This window comes from Rhineura floridana, chromosome 8, assembly GCF_030035675.1.
Source record: "Rhineura floridana isolate rRhiFlo1 chromosome 8, rRhiFlo1.hap2, whole genome shotgun sequence".
Lineage (NCBI taxonomy): Eukaryota > Metazoa > Chordata > Lepidosauria > Squamata > Rhineuridae > Rhineura > Rhineura floridana.
Window position 1 is genome coordinate 89900303 of NC_084487.1, and position 19440 is coordinate 89919742.

At 41.7% G+C, this 19440-nt stretch overlaps 1 protein-coding gene across 4 annotated transcripts in view; it reads left to right on the forward strand.

Moving 5' to 3' along the window:
- The window catches only part of ST7 (suppression of tumorigenicity 7), a 154897-nt gene that overhangs the window by 119217 nt on the left and 16240 nt on the right, over window positions 1-19440 (forward strand). For all 4 annotated transcript variants that reach the window (XM_061640062.1, XM_061640061.1, XM_061640064.1 and 1 more), the window contains exons 8-11: window positions 2920-3017; window positions 10794-10908; window positions 16606-16678; window positions 18179-18281. In XM_061640062.1, coding sequence (XP_061496046.1) covers window positions 2920-3017; window positions 10794-10908; window positions 16606-16678; window positions 18179-18281 — 389 coding nt within the window. The remainder of the gene's footprint in view (window positions 1-2919; window positions 3018-10793; window positions 10909-16605; window positions 16679-18178; window positions 18282-19440) is intronic.

Below are 19440 nucleotides of genomic sequence, written 5' to 3' on the forward strand. Positions count from 1 at the left end.
TTAACCAAAATGGAGACAATAGTCAAGAAATCAGAAGAAGGCTAGGATTGGGGAGGGCAGCTATGAGAGAACTAGAAAAGGTCCTCAAATGCAAAGGTGTATCACTGAACACTACAGTCAGGATCATTCAGACCACGGTATTCCTGATCTCTATGGTTGGATATGAAAGTTGGACAGTGAAAAAAGTAGATAAGAGAAAAATCAACTCATTTGAAATGTGTTGGAGGAGAGCTTTGCGCATACAAATTATTGGGTGTTAGAACAAATTAAACCAGAAGTATCACTAGTAGCTAAAATGATGAAACTGAGGTTATCATACTTTGGATACATCATGAGAAGACATGATTCACTAGAAAAGACAGTAATGCTGGGAAAAACAGAAGGGAGAAGAAAAAGCGGAAGGCCAAACAAGAGATGGATTGATTCTATAAAGGAAGCCACAGACCTGAACTTACAAGATCTGAACAGGGTGGTTCATGACAGATGCTCTTGGAGGTCACTGGTTCCTCGGGTTGCCATAAGTCGTAATCGACTTGAAGGCACATAACAACAATAACCATCTATGCTGTGTGTATTACCATTGATAAACAAGCATTTACACAGCCAACAGAACTTAGTTATCACCAGTCTTGTCATGCCCCCCTCAGAGGACACATCCGAGGAGGAAGAGGAATGGAGACTGCAGACCCAGGAGAGGGGAAAAGCAGGAAGACAGCCCAGGACTCTTCACCAGACCAGAGACAAGCCCCTGAGGGAGCCTGCCTGCCAGAATCAGGAAGCGACCAGGAGGCTGCCCCTTCCCCGGCAGAGCGAAGACATCCACAGGTGTTGCAGCAACAAAGGCAATCAGCGCGATTAAGGAGCAGGAGAGCTCGCAAGAACACAGGCTGATTGGAAGCACCTGGGCCAGCATGCAGAGTACAAAAGGCTGGAAGGAAAGGGAGACTCCTTGCTAGAGTCAATGTCAAGCCTTGCTGCAGACATTACTGCAGCTCTCCTGTTAAACCCGTGCCTTGAACCCTGCCCTGCCTGATCAGATCTCTTGGTTTCTGGACATTTGGACTCCCTTAAGGACTTCTCTGCCTCCTCCTTTGGTGCTTCCCAACTGGTAAACACGCTGGCTGGCCCCCTGGTTCCTCCTGCCTGGCAGATTTATGGTCTGGCCATACCTGTTAATTAGCTGTGTGCCTCTGTGAACCCCCACGTTTGACACGTCTTATGGCACAAAAGTTATTAGCTTCGGCAGTAATTCCACTGTATCTACAAGGAGTGGTAAATAATAATGCCGTTTTATAATAGCCAGTGTGGTGTCGTGGTTAAGGTGCTGGACTACAACCTGGGAGACCAAGGTTTGAATCCCCACATAGCCATGAAGCTCACTGGGTGACCTTGGGCCAATCACTGCCTCTTAGCCTCAGAGGAAGGCAATGGTATACCTTCTCTGAATATCGCTTACCATGAAAACCCTATTCATAGGGTTGCCATAAGTCGGAATCGACTTGAAAGCAGTACATTTACATTTACTGTAAGAGCCACAAGAAAAAGGCAACCATTCCCTCTGTTTCTGATGCTCAGGGTGTATGTACTGTTGCTTCTGTAGCTAAAACAACAATACCCACTTACACCGAAGATTTCGGGAGGCATGGAGGAATCATAAGGTTTGCAGAAGTATAAAATGTCTTTCAAAGAAAAGCCCTAATGGGAGCCCCCCACAGAAAAAATCCAATAGCGTAATGAGAAATGGTTTGCTTAGAGGCCATGGAATGCTGACCAACTTTGGGATGGGAGATGGTGGGAATGGACAACCTGGAGGAAGATGGAATGGAATAGCTGAAATCCCAGACGGCAGCACTTCACTCCACTGCAACATTTTCTTGCATGTACTACTTGTTCTCCTTCTTCTTGCAGTCTAGTGCAAACTGCTTACAATAAGCCAGTCCTTATTGTAGGTTTATCCATTAAAACAATTCGTATCGTCTGCTTTCTTATTTTGCACTAAGCACCCACTGCATGGTTTATCCTTCATATGGGCTAGTTCTTATGAGCATGGGGTACCTTGTGGCTGCAGGCCATCTTTTGTGATCATTGGGCCCCTCTCTCTTGTAGGGTCAGTGTTTATTTTTATTTTTTTTTACATTCTACTGAATATGGCTTCTAGATTTGTGCTACTTTCAGCTGAACCTGGTGGTGCAAATTCAAGTTGCTTTCCCAAAACTCCCGCGTATGGCTGTGTACACTGGCTGAAGTAATCTCCTTAGAGCGCCAAGTGGTTGTTTACAATGTACTAAGACTGCCTTGGAAGGATGATTGGTTTAAAAATGTTAACTGAAAGTATTTCCAACTTATCAGAACTACTTGTTTTCAGTTTCAAAATGTAAACAAATTGCAGGGTGATGTTGATAGCCTGATTTTGCAGTCAGCTGTGCAGAAGATGATCTGCAGCAGTAGACCATTCAGACACCAACATTTGCAAAGAAACTTCACTAGAATGGAAACTTTTTCAGGGAGTTGGGCCAACCAAACACTTGCCTAGATTGAGCAAGTAATGGAAGTTCATCTTAATGATGTAGTATTGGTGACTGGAATGTTTGATAGCATACTGTATACATGAGGGCCAAAGAAAAACACTCTCATATTTTTATAAGTGTACATCTTGATTAATTCCATTAGTGACAAACAGGTTCCAGCACTAGATCTTTGTAACTAACAGCAGAATTTAGTATGTGTTTTTATGACATTCTTCCAAATGTCTTTGGTATTCAGCAATAAGAATGCAAAGAAAAGGCTATACTTTACTTACTCTTTGGAGATGTTAAATGGATCTTTTGTCCTGTCTGTTTCTGCAAGCACTCATCCTCTTAAAACCTTTTTCCCCTCCTTCTTTTTCTCCCTTCTGTTTCTCTCTCTCTCTCTCCCCAGGACGGGACACTAATGTATTAGTCTACATTAAAAGGAGGCTGGCTATGTGTGCAAGAAAGCTGGGGAGGACCAGGGAAGCTGTGAAAATGATGAGAGATGTGAGTTTGGATTTGTGTTAATATTTGTCTACTACCAGTCAAAAGCATAGATAGGATGCTCATTTTGCCTGTCCATCAAGCATAATCTAGATACATAAAGTATCAATAGTTTCTTTCGGATGTTATCTCCACCTTCATACCTCTACGCATGGCAGATGTTCTTGGACTCATGTGAAATGCAAAGGTAGCTGTGTTGGCCGATAAGAAAAAATCCATAGTAGGGCAATACCTTTACTGGGCTTACTTGCTTTTTCTCTTCTTGCTTCCTGCTCCTCTCCTACCCCCTCATTGTATATAGAAAGTAACCTCTGAACTAGAACGTGGGATCTCCCTTACCTTGAATATTGAGCTTTCTCTAATGGGTTCAATACTTAGTGTAAGGGGGATCATGCTTTCAAAAAAGTGCAAGATGTCCAGATTTAAATACTCCCTTTTATTGTCAATGGGGAAGAAAGAACATAAGCCCAGTACTCAATGGTCTCACCACACATGTAGGAAAGGAATAACAGCCAAGCAAATGCTATATTTATAGTTAAAGGTTCCATGTGTAGTGGGATGATTCCCTTATCAAAGTAATTTTTTAAAAAAACTAATGAAATTACTTTTAGGATTTGGAAAGAGGCAGGTGTGGTGCTGAATGCTACAAAAATGGTATAATAATATAATATAAAGGAAGATAGATTTTAATTTGGAATCTTAAAATGAGCATCATTCCTCATTGGCGGAGGGGGAGTTTATAGTCTGTATTAGGCTGACAACGCTGCTGATGCTTTGACCTCCCTTTCTGTGCTCTTTGCCTCTGTGCCATTTTCTGCTAATCTCAATTGTTGTTGACACCCCAACTCTGGATGTCATGTTTGCTTATAATCTTAATACAACATATCAGTGCTTGCATAGCAGCCATAAGGGAAATATGTGTTCATAGTGAAAGGAACAGATCATAAAAGGGGATGGATTGGTCTCACTTCAAAATCTAATCCACTTCGTCACTTCCTAAATTTTAACTTTATTATCTTACTACCAACATAAACAACAGTGTCATTTCTGTCGTTGTGAATCTGTGAGGTGGTGGACCAGTGTTGAGGCCTAGTTGTACGTAGCAGCATTCTCAAGATCACGATCCTGACAGATTGTTGTCATTCATGGTTAGGATGTGTCCATCTGTGAGGATTTCTCTTTTTGCACAGAGGAATGCTAGGGTAGCCCACTTTTTGCCACTTGTTCTTACAGAGCCAAATAACGATTTTCTACTTTAACAAAGATGAATTTTGTCTTGTCATTTCTTCATCCCAGGTATAGATAGGAAGATGGAATTCTAGATGGTCTCCATTTGACGAATGACCATTTTTGTAGCTTCATTACACAATACAACTTTGGGAGACAGGGCAGAGCCTTTGGGTTTGTTTGAAAGAATAGAAAAAGATTTGTATCCTCTCCAATCCAAGGCAAAAAGATGAAGTGTTAAAATGTGAATGATGACACTTCCTGGGAAACAAGATAGGGTTTCAGCAAGTAGTTGGGCAATACAAATACGATTTCAGTTATTTGTTCTCATTCTCAGGCTTAAGACAATATGCTAAGATGCTTTTGCTTTATGGATACAAAACTGTAATTGCTAACAACAGCTTCTTTCTTGTCAGACATCCCATTTCAACTAACTCCCATCCCTACTTTGTCACAGTGTTGCTATCCATTAACACCACTTGCCGTGTGACATACTTTATGGATGGTCCCTGTGCTGAGAAATTGAGGTGTTTGGTGGTCTTTTTAAACTACGTAGAAATGAAATGGAAATGAAGGTTGTGTCTAGTTTCACTGGTGGCATTGGGAACCTTCACATGAGGCCTTGTTTACTGGTCTGAAATCATACTCTCAATCCATCCCAGAGAGTCCACTTATGTATGCGCTTTCATTCTCTGCCTATAATGTGCGTAGAGGGGGATCAAGTCCAGGCTTCCTGGGGTTACTGCTGACCCTGAGCTCCCACCCTGTAGGATTGTTCACATGGTTTGCATATGGCCCTAATAAGACTAAATTATGTGTTGGACTCTAGGTGTGTTGCCATCTTCCATGTGCCTCCTGCCATCTTAACGGCTCAGCCTGATTGTTCAACAGGGAACATTGCAAGGAAGCTCTTGTGCAGCGTTTGCACTCTTGGGAACCCTGACATCAGTTTCTCTACAGTGCTTTGTGTACAGGCAGGATACCAGTTCCATCTTACCCACCACCCCTTTCAAAGCTATATACCCAAATTGCCCCACCCATAGTTATTCTTCTGAACAACAGCAGCACAAATGCCGTGGCAACAGAGAGAGGCACTATAGCAGCCTTCCCCAGCCTTCAGTTCCCAGACGTTGTTGGATTGCAATCCCTGTCATCTCCAGCCAGCATGGCCATTGGTCAGAGATGATGAGAGTTGTGGTCCAACATTTGGGGGGCCCAGGGTTGGGGGAGGCTGCACTGTAGGAATCAAGTTGTATCAGGAATCAAGTCTCAGGGGCGATGTGCAAGCCTACGGAGCAGTGGAACACCTGCATCCCCAAGAACTGGAGACCTAATTTTGCCTAACACACACACAGCCAAACGTGATTACAATACCAAAGCCTCAAATAATTCCTCACCCTTCTATAGGTGGGAGGGTAAATGGTACAATAACTTGTCTATTTCCTTCTGTTTTAAAACAGAACTATAGTGAACAAGTTATGATAGTGTTAAAAATGCTCCAGTTGCATTACTTTTTGCCCTATTCTAGCCTGCTGTGTTTCTTGTAATTCATTGCAAATATTATGAAAAATTATTCCACTGTGGGAAAGAAAAGGCATTAGAGTTCACATCTTGTCCACTCATTCGCTTTTACGTGTTTGCATTTATTCTGAGAGCAAAGTGATGGCTACTTTCACAGTCACAATCCAGATTGATTTAGCCATAAGACTTTTCTGATGGGATAGTTCTTCCAGTCTAGACAATGCACTTGTCTGTGCTGTTGTCTGACATCCAAGCCTATCACCCTGACAGAGAGTGTTACGGGAGTGGAGGGGAGAGATTGTTGTTAGTCAGAAAGAAAGAGAAATTAACCAGAAAAGGACACATTGTAATGTGTCTCTAATTTGTTGTCAGTGTTCTGTTTTATTTCCTGGCTCAGAAATGATTAGTCTGCTAGTAATTATTTATTTGCATGATGCTAGGGTAATCACTTTGATTCTGTTATTTGTAATTCTATGTGCTCTGATTCACTTCCTGAATTTATAGTGGACCACTTAACAGTGCAATGCTGTACATGCCTACTCAAAAGTAAGTCCTGGGTCTCAGTGGCATCCTGTATTTAATTACTTGGGAGTAAGCCCCATTTAACTCAGTGTGACTTGCTTCTGAGTAACACATATAGCATGGCACAGTAAGTCCTAGAAATGGCTTCCTACTGCTTCTGTTTTACAATTAGAAAGAGCTTTCAGTAAACACACAAAAACATACTGAAACGCCTATGCATAATCAGTTCAGGGGATCCATCTGAGATTGTGAGCACTTTTCCCGCTCTCTTCACTGTGAATAGAAATGCAATGCCTGTGTTGTGTTCAAGCATTCCTCCCAATTCTCTCTATCTACTGTATAGAGTTGGGAGTCAAGCAATGCCTCATTTAGGAAGAGGCAGCCTCTCCAATCCTTTTGGAAGAGGATGTTCCCTCCCCATTATTCCGAGGGCTACAAACACCCTTATGGTGGTCATCAGTATAACATATCCTATTGTGAGCTGAGCTTAATTTGAGACAGGCCTTAGAGCTTTGTTTCAACGTCTAGACTCAGCTCTGGAAAATTAGAAATAATCATTACAGAGTTCTCTGATCCTATGTAAATAGCTTCTGCTTCCCTTGAGTAAGCAGAGTTAGTCCCTGCGCATTTAGAATTTGGTGGGGGGCATAGCTTCTAGGCAGTTACAATTCTTCTGGATATGAATTGCTTTATCTCTGGAGAATGCCCAACTAATCCCCAACAAACCTTTTCAAAGAAATATAACCTATTAAAACTAATGTGCAAACAAAATTAAAACCCAGACTTTCATCTGTACAAATATGAACATCAGAGCTGCATACCTGGGGAACAGCAATTTAATAACATCTGATACAGTGATGTACCCGCAGAACAGATTTCCATGTGGACTGCATCTTACTGTCTTGAACAGGGTCAATTTCATTCAGCATGTCATTCTTTTCAATTTTAGTCTGAGCATACTTTGCTTTCATTACTTAATCTGTAGGTTTATACAGTTGGTTGGTTCTCTTTTAGCTCCTTTAATGATAGCTTGTGCAATGAGTTTATTAATTCAGTTAGGCTTTTAGGCCCTTGTTATGCACCTCACCCATCCATTTCTTGCCTTTTGAGTAGGAGCAGGGATGGTCTTCCTGTGGGTTTTTTGTTTTACTTTTCTTTCTTTGATATTTCAAAGTTAACTCTTGGGGAAACCCATCCAAGTCTGTTTAAAATGTTAGACTTATTTAACTTGATGCTCTCATCCCACAGAAATTATGTGTGGGAAGCTAGTCATTGGCCATTATGAACTGGCCTTGCTACCCTTATCAAATGGAGATCGAGGCTTCATCCCAACTGCATAAACTACCCAAGCAAATCGCATGTGGCGACAATTAGCATAAATGAAGTGAACATTGATCCTACTAGGGAAGCAGCATATGTCACTGAGGCAATGCTGAGGTATGGCTGTGTTCAAGCATGTGCAATCTACATTGCAGCATCCTCTGCAGTGTGGCAAGCAGTAGCAGCCAGTGACACTTATGTGAGCTTCCAACAGCTAAGTCACGGCTGTTTACCAGAAGTGGTAAACCGTTCACGAGACGGTGGGGAGGTTTGTGTGGTGCAAACGCACCAGCAGGAGTGTAGGATTTGCTCCACTGGTGCATTTGTACTGCACTGGTCTCTCTGCTGCCTTGCCCCTCTCCCTCCCTGTAAGTAGCAGCAACTCATCTGTCATGAGTTCATGTAAACACTGCTGCCCCACCACGTCTTAGATAACTGGTTGCAAGGCACTCTGGAGCACACGTTTTGAATGAGGCAATGCAGCTCTTTGAGTAGGTTATTTGTCTTGAGTTGGCTATGGAGTCCACATATAATGGAAATAGCTGATAGAGAAACTATCACCATTGCCACGACATTTATCATTGCCATCTAACAGGAGGGGCCATATCAATTTCATAAGTGAAATCGGGGCTAAAGGGCTTGGAGGAAGTTGACCTCTCAGACCAGTTCCACACTGATTATATGATTCCTTGTTGGAAGGGAAATTGGGCTCCCTGAATGCTACCTCCACCCCCAGTATCCCCCATGGGTCATTCTGTTGCAAGAGAGCTTCAAATATCCTCTTAATTCACATGCACACACACACTTAGGCCTTGAGCTGTATGACACTGAAGGGAAGCAAGAGGCATATGCTGCAGATCCAGCCAAGTGAGGAGTCATGCTTGTCCTTTGCTCTATATTCCCCCCTGGCAACCCGGGGGGAACTCATATGTGCACCCAGGTTTCTTCTTGCTGGTTTTATCGCTGTTAGTGTTTTATGGTGTAAAAGTTTTCAATTTTTTTCAATATACAATTTTTAATATTTCTTTAAACCTCCCAGAGAATGGGCAGTATACACATGGGATAAATAAATAAATAATAAATGGCAATATGTGCAGCCTTTGGCCCCTGACAGTTTTGGCGGCTCGGGGTGAGACAGAGTTTGTATTCTGATACACACACTGAGGTGCTCACACACAATACCTTTCTGCAAAAGAAGGGGCCTCTAATGTCTATAGAGAGAGTTTCCTACTCTGCTTTTCTCCCCTCCTCTGTTTTAGCCCCCAATGCACCCACTTTATTAATGTGATGCTTCTTTAACACCAAAGGAATTTTGATTCTGAGAGCCTGGAGTTGGTCATGAGAACCAGAAGGGAAACAAAATCTGTAAAGGAGAATACATTGCATCTTTTATATCTCCCAAAGACGTTAGAGAATACATAAACCATATTGCCAGTATCCGGTTATATTCAGTTAAGTTTCATGTGCTGATTATGATGAGGACAAAAAATCAGTAGCACTATTTAGCTCATGCGGCTTCACATTACTTAGTCAGTCCTTCATGCTTTGAAGAATGTGCAAATCAACAGTTACATGGACTTTTCAGATATATGCTGACCAAAGCAGATATATCTCAGCCATACATTCATTCCTTCGGTAGACAGTTGTGATTTTCCTTGTGATTTTATCCCATGGTAAGATCCATGTAGAACCTGGTTTAGTGAAAGTTCCAACATTCGCAGGTCCTAACCTGTCTCTCAAAGGGCAGAGTGATTTCTGATTATTGCCATGAACATGGTGATTTAAAACTTTAGGTGGGACTGTCTCCCAGCACCAAATTACAAGTGGAACTTGCTACAGAATGACTTTGCATATTTGCTCCAAAACCATGAAATTCAGCTTTACAGAGGTCTTTAATTGTACGTATATTATAAATTAATATTATAAATTAATGCATTTAAAATGAGTGGTAGGCAACGTTTAATGAAAAATAAGTGTGCATTTACGAGCCAATAAACATCAAGCTTTGTTGACTTGCTATCAAAGGGAGCTGTGTTTGTGCCAAGAGCTAAAAATTAGTTACCCTTAAATTGATTCTTGAAGTCTCCTGTAATTTGGGGGGCAGGGGTCGTTTCATAAAACCAGTGTAATTTTGATAACAATCTGACATGGTTATGTAGAGGAAATATCACTGGAAGAATATTAAGCTGATTTTTATCAAACTAATGAGATCTCCCTATTTTTAAGGGTGTTCTCTTCTATTTCAGCTTCTGTACTGAGTTATTGCATGGTTCCCGGAGTAAGGAGAGTCTGCCAAAGAAGCAGTGCTGGAAAGGGAAAGGGCTCCAGAGCTCCCCGGCCACATTATTCTGCTTGGGTTGGTTAGAACTGAAGGCAGAAATGTGTCTGTATCTCTATAGATGGAGTCTTTTTCCATTTACCTATGGAGGCTGCTTGTGAGGATGGAGCTACATCATCCTCGTTATTGCTATCATCATCATCTTAGAATTTGTTCCCTGTCTGTTCTTGCATCTGGAACAAACCAACTTCTGTCACATTGTTCAGATATCCCCTTTGGAGGATGTTTGGATAGTTTGTTTTTCTGGATTTTGGGAGGCTCCCTCTGACGGAATGCAGTTCTACCCAGGGAATAAATAAAGCAGTTCGCCATGGCTTGGATGCATGGTTCGTATCCACCAGGGGCCGTGCATTCAGTATAGTGGGCCCAATTTTGTGGAATGCCCTTCTAGTTGAGGTTAGACAGGCCCCCTCCCTAGTGAACTTTTAGCACCACTGAAGATTTTTTTTATTTCAGCAGACATTTCAAATAATTTCTGATTTTGTAGTTTTAAATGATTGTTACCTTTATTGTATTGTTGAGTTGTTTGTACACCACTTAGAGGCTATTGTAATAAAGTGGTATATAAATATATTGAAATAAATAAATAAATAATTGTAGTAAACGTTTGCCTTAAAAATTTGCCTTAGAGCACAGCTGCCTGTCATGCAGCTCCTAAACCAAGCATAGGCCACTGCCAGGGAGCTATTCTAGAAGCCAATGGAAATTATTAGAGAAGGATTTCCAAAGTCTTCAGGGAGCACCAGTCAAGCAACTAGACTAATGTTTTCATTAGAGTAGTTGTTTAAACTTCATTCACATCAGTGCTGCAAGATGCCATGCTAAATCTAAGCCCATTTTCTTTTTTGTAGTTAATGAAGGAATTCCCTCTTCTCAGCATGTTCAATATCCATGAAAATTTGCTAGAAGCTCTGTTGGAGTTGCAAGCATATGCAGATGTTCAGGCAGTGTTAGCAAAATATGATGGTAAGTATCTCTTTACATATAGAAACTGTGTATGTGTGTGTAAAATGGGGGGCTTCCTATGACTGAATCACGTTAAAGGAGGAAGATTTCAGTCTCTTTCAAACGTCAGCTTCTGTAGTTCATACTGCAGGGTTTTTGAAGCAATTTTATAAAAGTTGAACCTCCCCTTAATTTACCCATCATTTCATATTTTCCATGACATTTAGATATCTTCTTGGTTTTGAGGCAGTGCAAGAGGGACGTAGTATAATATGTATGTGGTTTCTCCTTTCCCTCATTATCCCATTTTCTCTTGGCCTTTTAACAGTTTTATTGACTCTTGTGTGAACCTGGAGATGCAAAAATATTCCCAGTCAATGAGTCATCTTGACTTCACTGTGTCTTTGGAGTCATAGAAAGGGCTTCTGGCACTATCAGACATCTAAGTTTATATGGTAATTTCATCTTCCTCCTTTTTTATTGCTGTCAGCAGCTTCCATCAGAAGAGGCCTAGCATTATAGCTACCAAAACTGCTAGGCATGGGAACTGCAGACAGGCAAAGAGCAGAGCTTCTGGCCACAGCAGCTTCTCCTGCTGCCTCCTGCCCTAGCTGGCTTGTTCTTCTAAGGCAGCCTTTCCCAACTAGTGGGCCACCAGATGTTGTTGGACCACAATTCCCATCTTTCCTGACCATTGGCAATGCTGGCTGAGGCTGATGGGAGTTGTGGTCCAACAACACCTAGTGGCCCACTAGTTGGGAAAAGCTGTTCTAAGGCCTTCATCCACAGATTCTTTCTCTCTCTCTCTCTCTCTCTCTCTCTCTCTCTCTCTCTCTCTCTCTCTCTCTCTCACACACACACACACACACACACACACACACACACACACAGAGAGAGAGAGAGAGAGAGAGAGAGAGAGAGAGAGAGAGCAGAGGACTGCCTGACACCGTTTTGGGTGGAGATTCTGTGTGCTCGCCTCCTAAAAAGAGAGCTGCTGGAGGCTTGGGGTAGGTGCTCAGGATGCAGTGAAAGCTTGGGAGGAGGCAAGAGTTGAACTGCAGTAAGCAGTGCTGGGTCCCAAGTCAGGGTGTCTCCTGACTGTCAGTATTTTGTGGAAGGGATTTAAACGCAAACAGGAGCTTTGTGTTTGTGCAGTTAAAGTGGATTAAAATGCTCTGTTGCCCTAGTGCAAAAAAAAAATCCACTTAAAAAAACCTCCAGACTTTTTGTGGTTTGGAAAGTGATAGGGAAATGCATTGAAAAGTTTGGGATGAACAAATGATTAATACGAAGATGTGTAAAACACCCCACAAACAAGTAAAGATGGATGCTCACTGTCGTGTAACCGCCCCACCAACAAATCAGAACAAATGTTTAATTAAACCTGGATATAGTCTAACCACTACATAAGCTTTGTGCAAGCAAATTGGGATGAATGCTCAATAAGCAAGTCATCTAGAAGAGCCTTCAGTCTTCTCTAAGCATTTTGATTTAATACTTGCTTTAATGTCAAATCCATTTTTCTATGCAGTTTTCTGATACACCATTTGGTTCTCTGCCAGCATCTGTTGCAAGATATCTCTTTGTACATACTTTTATTATCTTGCAGGGTTCCCCCCACTCCTAAATATCATAGGATTGCTTTGAATCACTGCTCCAAAATTTGTTTCAGGGTCTGTCCTGAGAGGTTTAGTTGCATCAGGCGTCCCATCACCCTAAACACTTATTTCTTATTAGGACTGAGAGCAATCAGTTGCCATTATTTTTCAAGAAACTACTTTTGCTATAGAAAACCCAGGCAAAATGGAAAAGAGAAATGAGATACATAAATGAGCATAAAACCAGGGGCTAAGTTAAAGAGCAGTGTATCAGTGACAATTGCTGGACACTGAACCCATAATGATGTTTCTCAGCAAGCAACAATGTACGTCTTGCCACTGAGATTTTTGCACGTTAACCGGGGCTATAGACATTAAATTTTCCTCTTGCCGCGGTAACAGTATAAAACAACAATCTAATGGCACTCCGTTTGCTTCAAAACCCATTTGTTTGGGTTGTTCTTAGCCAGATGAACCCAGAGTAGAAGTGACAGAAAGATAATTTAGCTTGCAGTTTTATATTTCAATAAAACTCATCATGAAGCTTGACACTGGTGAACTTGAAAATGAGTCAAGCAGTTTAAATGTTGTGGCCTGCGCTTATTTGTACCCATTGCATGGCACCAAGCTTTTATTAGCAGCTTAATAATTATTATTACTGTCAAGCAGCCTTAGCTCAAAGGTAGAGGTCACAGATTCTAATCCTCCATCTCTAGTTTAAGGAAAAGACCTTTTGATACCCCAGCGAGACATTTCCAATGGACTAGATCACGAATGATGAAGCCGTGGCCTTCCAGAAGTTGTTGGACTCAGCCCCCATAAATCCCTGACCATTGGCTATGTTGGCTGGAGCTCCTGGGGGTTGGACTCCAACCACGTCTGGAGGGCCATGGGTTCCCCACTCCTTGATGCAATAGATCTTTTGATACTGTGCATCACCTTTATAAGGGTCAGCATGTCCTATCCCAATCCTATGCAGAGGCACACGACAGAAGCAATAGTGGTCTCCAGGGCTTGTCAAATGGAGCAAGTCTACTTTGCTATATTGCCTATTAACTGTAACCCCGTTATGACTTTCTGATCTATAGAAGATGCTTAGAATGGATGACCCAGTGCTGATGGCACTCATATGATTTAAACACTGTTGAATTGTGGGTTAAAAATGCATCTGTGTCTTTGTCGTAATTAGAGTTGCTAGAAGGGCCTCTTGCTCAGGAGAAATATGCTATTTGCATGATTCATAGCAAATGAAAACCACCCTAACCTTCAGGCCTTACAGTAATACTGGATTGTTTTCCATTAAAGCAACTTTTTTTCATGGTACTGAGAGCAAGTTATGTATTAACCTCAATAAGAATGTGCTCTGGCTGGGTTGCTAATTGGTTTCTGACCTCAGTAGTGCAGTGAAAATGAAGATCTTAGGGAGGATCTTTACTTTTCAAATGATCCCTTTTTAAAAAGAATACATAAATAACTATTAATTAAACATCTTGGGTTGAATCCAGTTATGCCTGTATGTGAACAGAGAGTCCCCTTTCCTTCACAGAAGAGTCTTTGATCCTGAAGGATACCTCCACTAATGAAATTGGGGTGATTTTTTTGCTAATTCTCCTGCAGCCTCTCTCTGTGTTCTTGAGTGTTCCCCTACCCTCCAAACAGGCTTTATGAGGAGGAATGGAAGAGGCTGTATTTGGTTAAAATCTGCTTCCACTACTTTTGTTAGTGGAGGCATCTGCTGGTCAAAAATCCTTCTGTTCTCAGTACAGAACAATTGGATTTAACCTCTTGCTTTTATGGTACAGTAAAACTGAGCTAAATGGTCCAGCCAGTAGGCTGCATGTGGGAAATGCCATTCTTGAATATTTCTCCATATAAAACTTTGTGCTAGTAAAAGACTAGCCGGTCAGGGAGAATGGTTCTCTTTCATCCTTCTGTGCTGGTTTTCTACTTGCAGTGAGTTTTAATGTAGGGATGATAACAGGTGTGTGCCATGCACATGTAAAAATGTAGCATATGCAACCATAAAATGCACATTTAGCACCATGTGTATCTTCTCTGTCCTAGCCCTGACAAGAAACCAAGGTTCGACAACTTGCTCCCACAAAAACGGAAGACTTTCATATCTCCAGGGCCAGATCATTCTTCACAGGTTCCATCCTTTTCAGGCTTCTGTCTTGGAGCTTAGCACTCCTTCCAGGCTCCTGGTCAGGCTAAAGGGCTGACATAAGGATGCGATCCCTGGCATGGGAAGGGGGTTGGTTCTTTAAGGAGTGTAGGCTCCAAGAGTACAGGCTCTGTGGAGATCTCATTCCAGGGCTCCCTGGCTCAAGGGGCCCTGATGTGATGGGCTTGGGCTCTGGCCTGTTCATGATGCCAGGATGTGGCTCAGTTTCCAGCCTGTGGTGTGATGGATTGGGACTTATGGTGAGGGTCAATATCACATGCTTGCAAAGAATCTCCTGAGAGATGAGGACAACTGTTAATCTCTGCTAATTATTTGGGAGGGAATAAAACCTTCCACACTCATATATTGTGTTTGGAGACGTGAGTATTGAATTTGGAAGTTCCTTGCTTCTGTCTAGTTATTGCCATCCTTTTTCCTTTTCTTGTTTTAGTTCACATATCTGAGTCTATTGTTAGGCTTTAGAATTGTACCGGTTTTGAGTTATTTTACTTAGCTAGAAGCCCTGGGTTTGAGAATTGGTCAAATACATACACATGTGCATACATACCCAAGCTTTAGGAGTCTTAAACTGGCCACAGCTATCTGCCATATGTACATGTGGCAATAAGCATATATTTACCACTGCCTAATGTGTGAAATGGATCTTTGTACAACTGAAAGACTAATTCTCCTAAGCATTTGTAGTCTGCATTTATAGTCTGAGTTTGACTAAGCATATTCTGTTTTGGCCAATCCAAGAAAAGGTCACTCAATACATATCTGGCTTCTTACTCCTTTTCCCCCCGAGGATATCTATTCAACACTTCAGACTTAAACCAATTTAACAGTAATTCTCTCCTCTTAAACCCCAAGGAACCTTGAGCATACTTTCTACAGGAGGATAGCTAGGGATCTCCTCATCAAACTAGTTTCCAGAAGCATTACCAGTTGAATCAGGATAAAACAGCTATACCTTTGTGGTGTAGGCTGGCTCTCTTTCTGCATGGCTTGGCATCTGAGCTGGGCTCTTGAAAGACAGAACACAGCTACTCAGGGCCAAGCTAGACGCAGCCATGTTTGTTTGTTTGAGTGAAATAAAAAATTAGTGGCAAGGCTGTGTCTTATTTTAACATAAAAAGGGAACCCTTCCCCAGTTTACCTCTGCATGCTTTGTTGCTTCGGGTACTTGTCCTCAGTCCGTCTTACTAGTATCCAAGGCACTGCTGGGTGACAGACCACAGGAAGGTAAAGCAGAGGGAGAGGGGAAGGTTTCGCTTCCCTCATGTCTGTGCCCCTTTTCATATTAAAAGCTGTTTTAGTATATAGTTTTTATACATTTTAATAAAATTGTACATTATAAATTGTTTTTTATATATGTTTTTATTGATAGTCACTTTGGGATGTTTAGTGAAAAGCAATTCCTAAATGTAATGAATAAATAGAATTAGGCATCAGCACTGCTTCATTCGTGAATGTGGCCGACACAATGAGCATCTAGTTTGGCCCTAATTAAATTCAAGTACAGGACCAGTCTTATAATCCTGGATGTTTCTTCATTGCTTGACATTATTGCAGTGTTACACAATCCTGTTTCCTTATACAATTAACAGAGAGACTGCACACCAAATGAACCCCTGTAGTTGTGTTTGATCTGTTAAAAGACACTTCACCACTATACCGTCCTCTTCTCAGAATGTTTGCCTGACTGTTAATAGTCATTAATACTAAAAGATGCAACTTAAACTTCCTTTTTATACACTTACGAAGCATTCCAGTTTAGGGAAGAGGATTGGTTGAAGCCCTTTCTTAATGTGGTTTTAGATAGGTTTTCACATTTCACTAAGTATGGATAATCTATTGAAAATTTATTCATATACTATCTTTTTACCACCACCACCCATGATGTGTAAACATAAAGGAACCATATGCTTTTTATTTTTGTTTTCTTCTCCACAGATATAAGTTTACCAAAATCAGCAACAATATGCTACACAGCTGCCCTTCTCAAAGCCAGAGCCGTCTCTGACAAGTAAGTCCAGGAGAACATCTGTCCACCAAAATCTTATTCTGCAAACTCGGCTAAAGTTTAACAGTTTTCATCACTAAAGGACCGTTCATCTTAGCAGGAATATGTTTGTTATGTCATAAATCTGCAATATACTTATGACAAAGAAATGTTTATTTTGATGTTGCATAATGAAGATCTTTTGAGCATCACGTTTGTATACTGAACAAATAGTAACGACAATTACGCACTGGGGGTGGGAAAATAGCTGGGAGGTGGTGTTCTGTTGGCCTTCTTGTCTACAAACAAGTAAAAATATGAGAAATGAGACATTCTTATCAGCAGAATAACTGTGTGCGGGAGCACATTATTTGAGACAGATAGAACAATTATGGACTGCAAGAGTTCCTGGCAGGCAAGTGGTGGATTATCTCTATCTGTAAAGGCAACTGTTTGCTTAGGAGCAGCTCTCCAGGGTGCTTAGCAACTCCCACTCTGCTTCTTCAGCTGCTATCAAAGTTACTTCAGAGACGCAGGGATTCATCCCTTTGTGGGAATGCTCGGCACCTTACAGGGTGAACTCCTAATAGCCAGATTCTGCTCAGAGGTGGAAGCGCACAAATCCCGAGCAGAAGGCGTCACATCATGCACACGCTACCTGGGTTCAGGGCACAGCCCAACGGGTGGGAAGCAAGCAGCATGGGAAAGGCCACTTTCCTTCCTGCTTTTTTGCAGAGACTTTGCTATTACAGTGTTTGTGCACTTCAAGACCTGAGTAATTTTTTTTCTTTCATTCTTTTTATCCTGTAGATCGCCAGTACCAACTGCAACATCTTTCCTCCCTACACAGCGACTCCAGCTTGGGAGGGCAGGGCTAGGTTTGTCACAGCTTTCCCTGTGGTGTCTGCCTGCCAAGTTCAGCTATGGAGTTAGCCGTGGGGTGTGAGGTGAGAAAGAGATTGCATGGTCTGGGTCTTCCCCCCCCCCCATTCACTGGGGCAGATGATATTTGCCCGCAGTAGGGGCACACCACCACCAGGAACGGGTACAGCTGGAAGTAGATTACCCACTACTGCTGCTGCACCCAGGGTTCACCTCAACCTGTCCCAGCAGCACTGAGAACTCCTCTAAAGCCTTCCCAAAAATGTTTTTTTTTAATTGCCTTGAATAATTTACTGGCATTTTTTTCTTTTTTCACCCCAACCTTGAGGGGTTCTGGTCCTGATTTTAAAAACAAACACGTAAATTTAGACTAGGAGACAGACAGAAAGAAAATTGACTGCTTAAACATTAGCCACGATAAGTTGCAAACGTGCTTTCGACTTCTGCTGGGATTTTTAGTCAGTAGCCTCTGTGTAATTTGGTTGCTCAGCATTTCCATTTGCCATAGAGGTTTTGGAGAGAGAGCTAAGGAAACTGGCTCAGGCTGGTTTCACAGGCCCCTGCCACACAGATGCTCGGATTCGTCTTTCTGTTGCTGAAGTTGACCTCTATGTTTCTTGTGGTTTTTTTTGTTCTTCATAGATTTTCTCCAGAGGCAGCTTCAAGACGAGGGCTGAGTACAGCAGAGATGAATGCAGTAGAAGCTATTCACAGAGCAGTAGAATTTAATCCACATGTGCCAAAAGTGAGTCTGTTATGAATCCCTGATATTGTTTGAAACAAAAGCCAAGATTAACTTGAAAGAAAGGTTAGGAAGTAAGGATTGAGGCTTTCATATAGTGCAACGGGGCAACATGTTTTATGGGCAAGGTGTACAAAATGAAGCTGAGGGGTGATGCTGCTGGTGGGTTGCCAGTTGACCATCACAGATCAAACTTGCATTGTACTGAAAACAAGGTACCAGTATTAAGTTTAATAAAACACACCCAGATTTGTCAGAAAACTTATAACAAGTGTTTCCAAGCAAAGTGCTGGTTGTGACCTATAAAGCCCTATATGGCTTGGGTCCAGACTATTTGAAGGACCACAGCTTCCTATATGAGCCTGCTCAAGTTCTAAGATCTTCAGGGGAGGCCCTTTTCTCTGTCCTATCACCCTCACAGGTACTCCAAGGCTCTGGAACTCCCTTCTTAGGGAGGTCAGACTGGCTCCCTCCATGCTGACCTTCCCCCAGCAGATGATTTGCTTTCTAAACTTCTTCACTGAAGCCTCTATCCTGGGGGAAGGGGGGATAATCACCTCTTGTATCAAATTTCTTATTTGAATATTTTGTACAGTAACTACTACTTTCTTCTATAAGAATGATGAGTTCTAGCATATGACTGAAAGCCTCCAGTTTTTAATCGGAGCAGTATTATTTCAGTGACTCTTCCTAGTGCATTTATTTTCTGAAGGGTGTGTCAAGTATGATGCAAGCTAATGGATACATGACTCTATCCTGTGTTCCCTAAAATGTGTCAGAGCTTTAATCATCTACATACAGAATGTACAACAATACAGATGTCCCAGGTTATTTCCACAAAATGTACACAGGGTACACAGCTGACCTTGGGGGCACTTATAATGGGCACTGCACACACTAAGCAAGCAAGAAAAAGATAAGTGTGACTTGAATATTTTGAGGGTCACCCCAGGTGTAGGCAGTGAATTGGTACCCTAGATTACAAAACTTCCAAGTTAAGGGGATGTCTATGTGAATTTTAAATACTATTCCTGTTAAAGTAACATAAATGAAAATTATAACCATAATCATAGATTTATATCTTTAATTTTTGGTGCAATCATTTTTGTTTGGGATTCTGAAGTGCAAGCCGTTCCTATTTATTTATATATTGCTCTTCACT